The 14,247-nt window shown below is 42.0% G+C and overlaps 1 protein-coding gene across 18 annotated transcripts in view; it reads left to right on the plus strand.

Moving 5' to 3' along the window:
- SCRIB (scribble planar cell polarity protein) overlaps positions 1-14,247 on the plus strand; it is a 69,561-nt gene that overhangs the window by 2,817 nt on the left and 52,497 nt on the right. For all 18 annotated transcript variants that reach the window (XM_031947414.1, XM_031947421.1, XM_031947411.1 and 15 more), the window contains exons 2-14: positions 979-1,096; positions 1,827-1,905; positions 2,099-2,188; positions 2,322-2,378; positions 2,571-2,634; positions 2,758-2,832; positions 3,316-3,460; positions 3,882-4,000; positions 4,544-4,743; positions 4,882-5,048; positions 5,308-5,438; positions 5,716-5,841; positions 13,945-14,157. In XM_031947414.1, the coding sequence (XP_031803274.1) occupies positions 979-1,096; positions 1,827-1,905; positions 2,099-2,188; positions 2,322-2,378; positions 2,571-2,634; positions 2,758-2,832; positions 3,316-3,460; positions 3,882-4,000; positions 4,544-4,743; positions 4,882-5,048; positions 5,308-5,438; positions 5,716-5,841; positions 13,945-14,157 (1,584 nt within the window). The remainder of the gene's footprint in view (positions 1-978; positions 1,097-1,826; positions 1,906-2,098; positions 2,189-2,321; positions 2,379-2,570; positions 2,635-2,757; positions 2,833-3,315; positions 3,461-3,881; positions 4,001-4,543; positions 4,744-4,881; positions 5,049-5,307; positions 5,439-5,715; positions 5,842-13,944; positions 14,158-14,247) is intronic.

Consider the following 14,247-nt stretch of genomic DNA (forward strand, 5'->3'; position numbering starts at 1 on the left):
TAGGGGCTGGGCCCTTGGGAGTTTGGCCTGGGTTTTTCCTTCTTTATTTCCCCTCCCCCAATGCAGTACCAGTCTTTCCCCTTGTATTCCTGTAACTGTTCTACCCTGTCCCTCCTGCTTTTTTTTTGCTTTTATTTCTTCCCTTCTCCCCTTGGTGTCATTGCCTAGGGTCCTGACTGTCTTGCCTTGGCTCTCATATTTTCTTTTTTCCGAACTCTTACATATCCACTTATGGTGCCCAGACATCCCTTCGCATTTACGTTGTCTACTTACAGCCCCTCCCTGGCACCCTGTTCTTTGCACCTCCCCTGGCCCACATTGCTGGAGGTCCAATTATCCTCTGCCTACTTAATACCTTTGTTAGACTATTGTGTACCAACATTGTGGATGGAAGCTGTTGTCTTGTAAGGGAAGGGATACTGTTGGAGAAGCAGATTCCAAAAAGCTTTGAGATTCCTAAGTCTTGGTGTTAAATGGCCGGAAATCCGCATGTTGTACATCACAATGGACAAACAGCCAACTCCCTGGCCTTGAGCTGGCAATCCACAAAACTTCCTACCTTCCCCATCCGCGTTCTAGGGGCTTATGGTCTCAGTCCTGTGGGAATGAGACTGTGTTTGTTAGAGGAGAAATAACAGACTGAGAGGGAGAACTGGAGCTTGAGCAGGCTTATTGGTTTATTTGTCTTTAAGGTGGGATGGATTTTAGGGTTCTTCAGGGCATTGGTTCTAGGAGACCTGGTGGGAAGTGAGAGACAGAAAGAGAGAGAGAGAGAAAGAGAAAAAGAAAGAATGTGTGTGTGTGTGTGTGTGTGTGTGTGTGTGTGTGTGTGTGTGTGTAGGATGTCTTCTGTAGGGGTGGCTGTGAAGTGGGAGGGCCTGAGAGGCTACCTTCGAGATGAGTTTCCTTGACTTTTAATTTAGTCTCACAATCTTAATAAGGCACCCCCCCCCCATACCCTTTTCCTTCACTTTCTAGCCTTTCTTCCGCTTGCTGAATCTTAGAAAATTGGGCCTGAGTGACAATGAGATTCAGAGGCTGCCACCTGAGGTGGCCAACTTCATGCAGCTGGTGGAGCTTGATGTTTCCCGAAATGGTGAGAGACCTTGGGAAAGGGGTTTAAGAGTGGAGAGAGGAGGGATTTACCCCTGGATAGGTGGGCATGGGGAAGATCACTAAGAATGGTAGGTAGAGGTGGAAAGAAGCTTCTATGTTGTGTTTATGTTGATGGAGAAGTAATAAAATCTTGATCTGGGCTCTAGCTTACTAATTGTACAGTATACAAAAGAATACCCAACAGAGTTCCAAAAGGACTTCCTGAAGGATGTGTTTCTTCTGCAGATGTTAAAAAAAGGGTCAGGGCTTATTAAGAAAACCAATACTAAAAAGCGTCCAAATTTACAGCTGAGCCTAGTGCTGTGGGCTGAAGTGTTATATACGGCCACCTTGGATACCTCAACTCCACCAACAGACTATCTGGAACCACACATTTTTTTAAATATTATTTGACTATTCAATAGTGTCTGGGTCACCTGTGATCTCTGGAGCCCCTTCCTGCTTGGGCATTCTTCTGATAGGGATGACAAATTCAAATCTTACCTCAAATACTTAGCAGCTATATGACCCTGGGCAAATCATTCAACCTCTATTTGCCTCAGTTTCCTCATCTGTAAAATGGGGATTATAATAATAGCCTCTAACTTCCGAGATTATTGAGAAGGTCAAATGAAGTGGTAATTGTAAAGCTCTTAACACAGTACCTAGCACATAGTAGGTGCTATGTAAGTGTTAGCTACCATTAGCTATTTGTATATTCTATCATGCAGACATCCCTGAGATACCTGAGAGCATCAAGTTTTGCAAAGCCCTGGAGATTGCAGACTTTAGTGGGAACCCCCTATCCAGGTAAAAGGACTAGGGAGAAGCAAGGCATAAGTTCTGTTGTGATTCTTTATGATTTCTGAGGGTCCTATTTCTGTTGGGTTGGGAAGCTAAGTATTCTCTGATCTGGTGGTGGTATATTTAAGGATCAATCTTTACCTCTAAAGAGGGTTGTCTGGAGGTCTTTTCTTCCTTTTGATTCTCCCAACCTCTGTAGGCTTCCCGATGGCTTCACCCAGTTACGCAGCTTAGCTCATCTTGCCCTGAATGATGTATCTCTGCAAGTGCTGCCAGGAGATGTGGGCAAGTGAGTGAATGGGAGGACCTGGGCAGAGAGTAGGGGATTTAGATGATGGGAGTCTCTTGGAAAGGGGAATGGCACTTTGGTTGAAGTAGGAACCACCTTCTATCTCTTATGCTTACTCCATTCTCTCTTCCAGTTTGGCTAACTTGGTAACTTTAGAACTGCGGGAGAACCTGTTAAAGTCCCTTCCCACGTGAGTTTCAGCAGAACCCCTGGTCTCATCTGGGTATTTTTTTCTGCTTCTAGAGATTCTCTGCCTTCCTAAGTTGTAAAACCTTAGTTCTTTGGATGCAGTTTCAGCTCTTTCCTTCCCTCTACAGTCCTATATCCCTTTAGTTGCCCTCCACCAAATTCTTATCCCACACTTCTGCTCTCTTACTTGCAGGTCCTTGTCCTTCCTGGTCAAACTGGAACAGTTGGATCTAGGTGGCAATGACTTGGAAGTGCTGGTAAGGGCAAGGGCCTAGGGCCCTGAGGACTAGAGGTGGTGGTGAAAAACCACCCTCTTGGGCAGAAGCAAGAGAATTCCTAGTCTTTACTAACAGATCTTTATTTGTCCTGTTCTGTTACAGCCAGACACTCTTGGAGCCCTTCCTAATTTGCGAGAGCTATGGCTGGACCGAAACCAGTTGTCTACACTGCCTCCGGTAAGCAAAAGGGAGAGTTAAATCAGGAATTTTCTCCCCAACTCCCCCTATTTTTTGCTTACTTCTTACTTTCCTTCACTCAACCCCTGTCTTCCTATGAGCCTTCACTTTTCCTCATCCTCTACCAGTTTTCTCTGTTTTCTTGTCCCTTCTTTCTCAATCTCCCCCTTTTTTTCAAAATTCTCTTATTCTAAACTCTCCAACCTCTTCTCATTTCCCCCTAGTTCTAGTCCTTTCTATCTCCTCCATTCCTTTCTTTTCTTAGCTTTCCTTTATTTCCTCTCATCTTTTCCTAGCTTCCCTCTCTTCATCTTCTCTCAACTTTTCCTCTAGGCTTCTCTAGCCCCAGGCTTCTTGTACTCACTTCCAGTTCTCTGTTGAGCTCTTCTCTGAGCATTCTTTGGTCTGTAGTTTTCCTGTGTCCATTGTCCTTCTAAATACGTGATTTTTGTTTGTCTTTCACCATTTCTCCAACTTTTCTAGGAGTTGGGGAACCTTCGGCGCTTGGTGTGCCTGGATGTGTCTGAGAACAAACTAGAGCACTTGCCAGCTGAGGTCAGTGGGTTGACACTGCTCACTGACCTATTACTGTCTCAGAACTTGTTGGAGCGGCTCCCAGATGGCATTGGTATGTGAGGTGTTCGAAAGATATTAATTTTTGATGGTGAGAAAAGAGATGGGCTTAGGTAGGGGAAGAGAGAAGGGGAATAAGCATTTATATAACACCTTCTTTTTGCCAAGCACTGTACTATATACCTTTTATAAAAGTTACCTCATTTGATCCTCTCAACAATCCTGTGAGCACAGGGATATCATTATTATTATTATTATCATCATCATTATCATCATCATCCCCATTTTACAGATGAAGAAATTAGGATAAAACTTATATGATTTGCCAGGAGTCACATAGCTACTAAGTATCTGAGGCCGAATTTGCATTATGGTCTTTCTAAACTCCAAGCCCAGCATTCTATTCATCCTGCCACCAGCTGCTCCTGTTGGAAATATCTCTTTACTTCATTTATTCTGTATTTTTCTGTCCTCAGGTCAATTGAAACAGCTTTCCATTCTGAAAGTGGATCAGAATAGGCTGTGTGAGGTTACTGAGGCCATCGGAGAGTGTGAGAACCTATCAGAGCTCATTCTTACTGAAAACATGCTGACGGTATGGGCCATGGAGCCTGGGCCTGGACCCTTTGTACATACTCCCTTGCTTCCACAGACTTTAAAAAATTCCTCCTGTAATCCTGGTCTTCATCTCTGCACATCCTGTCCTTGGTCCCACAAACTCTGTACTGGCCCAGTGGTAGTCCTTGCCTTCAGGCCTCCTGATCCCTGCCTTGGAAACCTTAATTTGTGTTCTTGTCACTTTCATCCTAGTACTTGGTGGTGCTTTAGCCTGTACCCCTGACTCCATGGGCCTCAACGGTGCCCACATTTGTTTCATCTCTACAGTCCGTTCTAATTCCTGTCATGTTCTCCATGCTCTTCCTCTCCTCTTGTTGTCTCTGGAAGTCCTTTGCAAATCTCGTGCCCCGTGCACTCACTTGGGTCACTAGAAGCCCCCCATGGGACGAGGTCTCATTCTAGTTCCGGTGGAAGAAAGCTGACCCCGGGATCTTTCTGACGGGTTAGGCAGATTATGCCACTGACCTTTTGACATTTACTTGGAAGCCCTGAATTCATGGCCCATGTTATTTCCTGGCAGGCACTTCCCCGGTCTTTGGGGAAACTTACCAAATTGACTAACCTGAATGTGGACCGAAACCGGTTAGGGACACTCCCTGCCGAGGTTGGCGGCTGTACCAGCCTGAATGTGCTTTCCCTTCGAGACAACCGCCTGGCCTCTCTGCCTCCTGAACTAGCTGGTACCACTGAACTACATGTGCTGGATGTGGCAGGGAACCGGTAAGCGGCCTTCCCCCTCCCCATTCTGTGGTCCTCCCTCTTCTTCCTTTTGTTTGATGGTGAACATGTGAGGGGTTACTGAAGGGGCCCTTGGCTCAGGGGAGCAAGGCCCCTCTCAATAGACCTCATTCCCCCCAGGCTACAGAGTTTGCCCTTCGCCCTCACCCACCTCAATCTGAAGGCCCTGTGGCTGGCAGAGAACCAGGCTCAGCCAATGCTCAAGTTCCAAACAGAAGATGATCAGAAGACGGGGGAGAAGGTGCTCACCTGCTACCTGTTGCCCCAGCAGCCCTCTCCCAGCCTTGGTAGGACATGATCGAATTCAGCTCTCCCCACCCCAACCCCAGTCCTGGGTCCCTCCTTCCCTCCCCCTCCTTTTCCCAGAAACCACCCTAACCCCACTCCTTTTTTTTCCCCTTACCCCACTCTTGCCCTTGCCCTCCCAGGTCTTTGCCTCACCCCATCCCCATGTTTGCCCTCCCTAGTCCAGTTCTTATCTGCCGGTGTCCCCCTCCCTCTGTGTCTTCTCCTGGCCCAGTCCCTGCTTCCTCTCTGCTCTCCCAGACACCCTGCTGCAAAGCAGCCTGGACGAGAGCTGGAGTGGCAGCCACAGTCACGTGAACCGGGTCAGCGTCATTCAATTCTTGGAGGATCCCGTGGGTATGGAGGACGAGGATCCTGGGGCAGAGAAGAGGGTGAGTTGGGCTGGACTGTTGTAGGAGCACGAATGATTTGGAGGACAAGTTCCCACTCCCCTTTCCTATTAAGCAGCTGGCCTGCAGAGCCACACCAGTCCCTAAATCCATGCCCTCCCCACCATCCTCCCCCACTGTCACTGCTTTGTGGTTCCAGAACCCTCTTTTTGCTAAAGTCACTCTCCTCCTCCCTTCTTCTCCCTCCTCCCACTCTTCTCCCCTTAGCCCACTGCCCAGAGCAGGGGCCACTTTCCAATCGTGGTTACTTTTACATTAGAGTCTGCAGCGAAGAGCTACTCCCCACCCCAGCGAGTTGAAGGTTATGAAGAAAGTGATTGAGGATCGGCGTAATGAAGCCTACATAGCAAAGCCTGACTCAGAGCAGATGTCGCCCACTGAGGAGGTGTGAGGGGGGGGTCCTGGAGGGAGATGAGCCCCGGGGGAGATGGGGGATGAAGAGTAAGAAGACATGGAGTGGGGGATTAGTGTCCTCCTCCACCGAGGTCCTCCAGCATCCCCTGCCAGCCCCTTCTTTTTCCCTCTCTGCCCTCCTGGCTCTGCATCCAGCTCATTGACTACTACCAGCATCTCTAGCCACTGGGGTGACTCTCTAATTTGAATGAAGAAATCCTTTCCCTTTGGGTTTCATTCAGGAACAGGAGGTGAAAAGAAGAGGGTATTTGAAATCAGGCATCCTGGGTTCATGTTCAATTCTTTCATCAAGTTAGCTTTTTGACCTTGGGCAAGCCAATCAAACTTGGCTGGGCTTTGTTTTTGCATTTGTACTATGAGATTATTAAGATTTGTGTTGATTGCTTCATGGGATTAGAATGAGGCTCTGCAAACTTGAAAGTTTACATTTCTACATTTCTATTACAGTATAACCTGCAACAGGTGTGGCTTTGTGGAGTGGTACTTGGGTGCCGGGCATATAGTAAGACCTGAGTCCATATCTCATTTTTGATACTAGCTATGTGATCCTGGGTAACTGAAGTAATCTTAATTTGTCTGTGCCTCATATAATTACTTAGGACCAAGGGTATACTAGAACTAACTCATCCTGGCCTGCAGGAGCTGATTGTTAAATTTTCAGTGTGAGTATTTAGAAATTTATAGAAGCTGTAGGACAGAGCTAGATTTGTTGTTTTGCCGATTGCCTAGATTTGGGAAAGTGATAAAATTTAAATAACGTGGATTAAACTTAAAACTATGTTGTGCACTTTTGGAGAACTAGTTGTTAAATATTTCTTTATCAGCATACCCCTTCCTAGGACTATAAAAGATTGGATGTGCTCTGCCTTGTTTTCCCATGCAGTTAAAATCAGAGATCTTTCTTTATTCCAATATCATTAAGACAGGGCTGTAGTTTTTTTCAAAAGAACCTTTTACTACAAAACCAAAGGAAACAAAAATAATAATAAAAATATAGATAGAGAATTAATGATTTGGGGCTGTTTTTAGAAGGAAAGATAAGTAATTAGACAGTGTAATGGCTAGAGCTCTGGGTTGGAATCAGAAAGACCCAAGTTTAATTTGTCTCAGAAACTTAGTTGTAATGGTCCTTGGCAAGTCACTTAACCATTGGCTACCTTAGTTTCCTCATCTTTCAAATGGTAATAATACATCTCCTTTCCAGGGTTGTTGTGAGGGTTAAATTATATATATATGTGTATATATATATATATATATATATATATATATATTTTTTTTTTTTTTAAAGAATTTTTTTGGGTACTTTCTCTTTTTATATCATGGTCATTTCTAGAAAACCCCTGCAACTCTGCTCCCAGCTCAACTGAAGCTAAAGAAGCCTTCCCTTGTAAACAAGAAAAATCATTAAGTAAAACCAAAGCCATCTTGTCAGCTATTGTATGCAATATTCCACCTCCATAACACCTCATCTCTCCAAAAAGAGAATTTAGCATCCATTGCTTCTGAATCCTGGTCTAGTATTCTTTCATGAGAAAATATTTGTAAAATGCTTTGTAAAGCTTAAAATGCCCTGTAAATCTTAGTTCTCATTAACTATTATAGTATCCAAAGTGAGGGAAGTAATAGTACTGTTGTCTATTCCCTGTTCTGGTCAGATCTCATCAGAATTTTTTGTTTGGTTCTGGGCACCACATTTCAGGAATGGAGATAAGGTGTAGCAGATGTAAAGGAGATATTCAGGCAGAGACTGCATTAAGACTTGTCACAAATGTTATAATAGGTGTCCCTTTATCAGCAAGTTGACCTGTGTGATCTGTTCCCAACTTTTAAGAGCCTGAGTTTACAGAATAAGGCCATCTGGATCTCTCATGGCTTAAAATCTAACCATAATCTTGCTGGACTGGGTAGGAGAAATTTCCTGAGATTCCAAGTCCCAGTTTGTTTCCATGCCTGGGGATCCTCAGCCAAAAGCACCTTTCTTAAACTTTGGACATTTTCTTTTTCTATCTCTTTGTTTTTTCTAAGAACAGTCCTCAAACTGGTGTTCTGGCTCTTCATTTTGTTGGATTGTAGATCCTTGTTGGAGAAAGAAACTATTATTTTTATAAATTAAAAAAATTAGCATTTATTGTACTTTAATTTACAAAGAACTTAAAAATAATAGTTCCTTTTAGCTTCAACTATATATCCTTCACGGAAGTCTGTGAATACCTTCCCCAGCAAGGGTCTTATAAGATTGTGAATCTTTACTTGTACCTCTTTACTCTAATCAAGAGTCCGAGATCCGGGCTTTACCATTGTTAATCTGTGTGTCCCCTTGCTGCCTGGTCTATATTAGCCTGGGTCTTCTGGGGAGCCTAGAGCAACAACGGTGAGAGAAATGATGGCTTTCAGTTCCAAAGCACTTAAAGGTTTAAAGGGACATTTCTTAGAGCAACCATGAGAGAAAAGTTAGTAGAACTTTTATCTCCATTTTACACCTGGAGAAACTGTGGCTTTGGAAAGTTGAAGTGATTTGCTCAGGGTCACATAACAAGTAAGTGGGAGAGTCAGTAACCAAACCTATTTCTAATGGTGTTTAAGCACAGTATTTTTCCCTCTAAATCACACTGACTCTCCTAAAAAGATGTCTGAAGATAAAAAGGGCATTGGACTCTTTATTGTTGCTGATCTCTGGTTGTTCCCTTTTTCCTTGATACCCAGTCCTGAGGAATTTCAGGAGTCTTGAGGACTGAGGCACAGAATCCAAACTTGAGATCTACAAGGAACCATCTCTGGAACATCCCCTGCAAGAGATCATGCATCCTCTGTAACTTCTCCAATACTTAGCTCTCTAAGCAACTTGTTTTATTTTACGATAGCGTTATTTAATTTATTTTTTTAATAGTTTTTTTTTTTTTTTTTTTTATGTTAAGCTGAAATCTACCTCTCTGCAGTTTCCAATTGTTCCTTGTTCTGCCTTCTGGGCGCAGGTTAAAAAAAATACTTTTCTACTTTATGGCAGCTCTTTACCTGAAGTGATCATGCCCTCTAAGCCGCCCTTTTCTGCTAGGCTAAATCTCTCTAGTTCCTTTGGCATGATTCGGAATCCCTAACAGTTTTATTGGTTGTCCCCTGAATTTACGCCAGTTTCCCAGTATTCTTCCAAAAATTTGGTGGTTAGAACTGACTCTTACACTTCAGGGGTCATCTGACCAGATGAGAGATGACCAGAAGACAGCCAGATTCTCCCCTCCCTCTTCTGAAACAATATGTTGCCATTAATACAACCTAAGATCTTGTCCTTGGTTTGGTTTGCCATATCACTGTTGGCTCAGATTAAGCTTTTGTTGGCATTTAGTCATTTCAGTAGGGTCTAATTTTTTGTGTTCCCCTTTGGGGTTTTCTTGGCAAAGATCTTGGCATGGTTGCCATTTCCTTCTCCACCTAATTTTACAGATGAGGAAACTGAGACAAATAGGATTGAGGGACTGCCTAGGTCACACAGTAAGGAAATGTCTGATGCCAAATTTGAACTCAAGTCTTCCTGACTTCATGACTGGTGCCACACTGCCCCTGCCATCTAGCTGCCTCAGATTAAGCTTCCAGACCCCTGAAGCCCCCAGGTCTTTTTTCAGAACTGATGCCCAGCCACGGTTTCCCCATCTCATCCTTAGGCAGTTGATTTTTTTAAGTGCAAGACTATATATTTATCCTTAACATATTTTATCTTATTAGTTTGGCCCATTGTTCTAGGGTGCTAAGATATTTAAAAATTCTTAATGTTATCCAATGGGTTTTCTGCTTTTATGCATTAGTAAATTTTGTAAAGAGTCTGGGATCCTTCTTTATTTGTCCTTCTCTGATTTTATAAAATGAAGACACTGTTATTCCCTCACAAGGTGTGAGAGTATTCAAGTGAGCGAGGCACAGGAGTGGTGGTATACAGATGGAGGAGGACATGACAAGGCACTGGGCTGGGGGTGGGGACTTCCTCTATGGAGTTATTTGTTGCTGCTATTCCATGTGGATCTTTTTCCTGTCTTGAACTATTCTTGGAAACTCCATTTCCTCCCCTTATTGCTGGTGGGGTGGTTGTTCCCTGGGTTTCCTAGTAGTAGCCTGTGTTGGCCCTAAGGTGACTCTGGTCCCCTTCCTCTGCACTGTTATTTGGTGGGATCCACTGAACCTGCCACTTAGCAAGCCCTTGGAATCTAGCAGTGCCAGAGCGATCTTCAGAGACTTAAGGTTTTGACTTCCAGTAACATTTTTCCCATTAAAGCCCTTCCTGGTCCCAATCATCTCTTTGCTCATGTCAATACTTCTGGACTTTAAGTTTTCTGAACCATAAAGTAAAAGAATTAGGTTAGATGATTTCTAAGCTTCTTTCCATATTTATGTGCCTTGAGAGCCATTTGTTAGCTGTCTCCTTGACTCCTGAACTTTGAGCTTCTCAAATTCCTGCCCAAGTTGCCCTCACCAAGGGTGGGGATTTCTTTTCACTTTTCCATTCTTCCCAGGATTGGAGTAACCAGAAGGCAGAGACTGTTTCTCTGAGGGACTTTTATCTCCTCCATAAAAGTGATAGGCTTTTCTAGGGTGAGGATCATGTTTTCATACTTTATTACTTCAAGAGACCAATGGAGCATGATTCCCTCTTTGAAAGGAGTGTTTCTTAAGAGGGCCTGTGTGTGTTCTTCATGCCGAGTCCAGGGTCTTCACACTTGGGTGTTGAGTTGAGTACCTACCAGTGTATTGTCTACTTATACTGACACTATGCGTGATTGGAGTTTGTGTTGCTCCTTTATAATGAAAGCAATTCAACTAGTTTTTAATGAATATCTTCTGTGTTTAAAACTTTGTGTTGGACTATGCTGTTGGGAAGACAAGCTAAGGGGAAGATAAGTTACCTGTATTGAAGACTTTACCTTCCTTCCACTGGTTTCACTGAGCAGTCTTTCCTTCTTTGATATTTATTCTTTCCATATCATTTTATGTAGATAATTTAGGCAATACTCTATTATTATAAACTTCCAGGTCATCTCTTTTCTCAAGAAATTTAGTACCCAGCTTATAGTTTTCTCCCCACAACAATCCCTGTTCTTGCACCACAGGATTTCAGCTTATTTATTGATAATTCTCTTGATCCCCATAGCCTTCCACTTCTTCAGCCATCTGCTTCACAGTGGCACTTTAATGGTAACAGTCATGCCCTTGTTCTATTCACAAATAGAACACTCAGGTTGTAAGAAATCTTAAGTTTCTGGATCTGACCATAACCTTTCACTACATCTCTCCTATTGCTTCACCTCTTAACCAGTGATTTTATTCTTCCCTAATAACTATCACATTACCCAAAGTAGCTATTCCTAATTTTTTTTTCCTCAAGCTTTTGGCCTTATCCTTCCCCATTTCCCTTTCCTTCTCAGAAGAGGACTTTGATTTTTATATCTTTTAGAAGCTAGAAATTATTCAATTTGAACTCCCTCTTCATCCTAAAACCCTTTGATACTATCCCCCATTCTATTTTGCCTTTACTCCAGCCTTTGAAGAGCATGTAGCCCTACTTGCCTAGGCTATCCCTTTACATGTGTACTTGACCCCTTCCTCTGAAATCTTACCTTTCTAATATTCTTTCTTTTCTTATCTAATACATCCTTAATTGCTGCCTACAAACATTTGACCCCTTCCTCTGAAATCTTACCTTCTTTCTAATATTCTTTCTTTTCTTATCTAATACATCCTTAATTGCTGCCTACAAACATATCTATGATTCTCTCATCTCTAAAAAAGATACTTCACTTGACCATCCCATCCTTTCAGACTACTGTACTTACACAGTCAGCATCCTTGAACAAGCACATTCATTGAATGTTTTCTTTCCTCTTAACTTACTCATCCACCTCTTGTAATCTTCTAGCTTCATCACTCAACTTAAGCTTCACTTGCCAATGTTACCTTTGACCTCTTAATTGTTAAATTCAGTGACCTTTTTTCAAACTTTATCCTTCCTGAAGCCACTGCATCATTTGACATAATATTGACATTCCTCTTTTCCTGAAGAGGAGAAACTAACCCTCTCATAACTTTCATAATTTCTATTTCTACTTTTTTTCGAGTTTAGCTGCTCCTTTTAGATCTCCTTTGCTAGATCATAATCCAAGCTTAATTAACCATTCACTCTGACCTACCTTTCCTACATTCTGATGTTCAACCCAATTATCCTTCTGGCTCTTTTTTTCGCACTATATTTCTGTACCTTGGCACAGATTTTTCCAGACTCAAGGGTATGGAATATTTCATTTTTGATTTTTTATTACCAGCACCTAAAATGGTCCCTGATAGTTACCTATTTTTTTTATTATTTATTTTTATTTATTATTATTATTTAATAAATATTTGTTGTTTGATTAAAATAAGCTTCATTTCTCAAAAAGGTCCCAGAGACAGAAAATATTTTATATATGATCACAGTTAGTAGTGGGAAAGAAATTTGGAGAGGTCTGTGCATTTTGAGTGGTAGGTTTTGAATGCTAGATTTAGAAGTTCAGACTTTATCCTTTAGACAGGGGAGAGATAGTGGAGGTTTTTGAGCAAGTTTTTGACATGATAAAATTATTTTTAAGGAAAGATAGTCTAGTGACACTTTATAGCATTAAAAAAAATTTTTTTTTTAATGCTATAAAGAGCTATTGCAGTAATTCAGGCATGAGATGTAGGGACAGCCAGGTGGTTCCATGGTGCACAGAGCACTGGCCTGGAATCAGGAAGATTTCAAATCCAACTGTAGGATCCTGAATAAGTCACTTAACTTCTCTTTGCCTCAGTTTCCAAGATAATAGTAGTCCCTGCCTCCCGGGGTTGTTGTAAGGAACAAATGAGGTAATAACTAGAAAATAACCACCATATAAATGTTAGCTGTCATCATCATTATTATTGCTATTGCTATTATTGTTACTTGTATCATTATTATTGTTACTTGTTATTGTTTATTATTGTTACTTGTATGATGATGATGCCACTTATAAGATATTTGATGAATGAATGAATAACAAAACTTAGTAGTAACTCCCAGATGTCAGAGGTAAAGAAGGAGAGAGTACAAAGATTTTAACTCTTCATGGTACTGTTATTGCTAGAATCAGAAAAGTCAAGAAATGAGTTTTGGGGGGATAGGGAAGATTTTACTTTTGGACATATTGGGTTTGAGGTACTATATCATTGAGCTAGAGACATTATATAGGCCACTGGTAATGCAGAATGGTCATTCAGGGGACAGTGCCCTTCTAGGACCTTTTTTCAGGGAGGTGTGGGTATTGAAATCTTGAGTGTTTTAAAATATATATATATATATATATATATATATATATATATATATATATATATATATATATATATATATTTAGCAAAAGGAGATGCAAGAACAGAGCCTTGGAGAAAAACTACCTTTAGGGAACTGGAAACTTTAGTGGAGCCATTGAAAGAGGCAGTGGAGGAGCTGTCAGAAGAAGGAAGATTAGTGGAAAGAACTGGATATGTTTCCCATGAAGAAGACTCTGGGGAGACATAATTGTCTTCAAATATTTGAAGAGCTGTGGTGTATGGAAGGGATCTTGCTTGTTTAATTTGGCCCCAGAGGGCAGAACAAGAAAGTTTCAGAGGGGTAGATTTCTTATTGATATGAGGAAAAATTTCTAAGAATTAGATTGCTATAAAAATGCAAAGGGCTCTAGGTCTCTTTTTTTTCTCCTTCCTTACCTTCCTTTGAAATCCTAAAATGCAGTCTGAATGGCCACATGCTGGCCGTGTTTGAGACAGGATTTAATTTAGGCCATCTAAGTTAGATTAGGTGGTTTGTAGCATCATTTTGAGTGGAACTGGAGCTCAAGAGATGGGTTGGGACTAGAGATTAAGATTTATATGCCATCCACAGCATAATAGTAGTTGAAAGCATAATTGTTGATAAGCTTTCTGACAAGAGATTCTGGATCAAAAATAATAAGAGACAAGAACCATAGGAATCAGGTGAACAAGAAGGAGTAATTGAACAAGAAAAGTAGTTGAATGTCTAATCTCTAGATTCTCTATATTGCAGGAAAAGAGGCTGAGCTCTCAGTCCCACCAGAGCATGGACTCACATGTGTCCACCAGCACAGCCTCAGCAGGCTTTCTGGAAGACGAAGAGGAAGAAGTGGAGCAGAAGCAGGGACAAACATCAGAAAGGGATTCAAGTCACAGAGCTAATGAGGAGGACATGGAAATTATGGCAACTGGCCATGAAGAGGAAGTGGAAGATGAATATGAGGAGGTAAGAAAAGCTGGGGATGAGGGAATGGGGAGGGTAAAAGTCTCAGAAAAGGGGCGTTTTGTGTGTGTATCTGTAATGGAGCAGGGAGCA

The sequence above is a fragment of the Sarcophilus harrisii genome, chromosome 1 (assembly GCF_902635505.1).
Source record: "Sarcophilus harrisii chromosome 1, mSarHar1.11, whole genome shotgun sequence".
Taxonomy (NCBI): domain Eukaryota; kingdom Metazoa; phylum Chordata; class Mammalia; order Dasyuromorphia; family Dasyuridae; genus Sarcophilus; species Sarcophilus harrisii.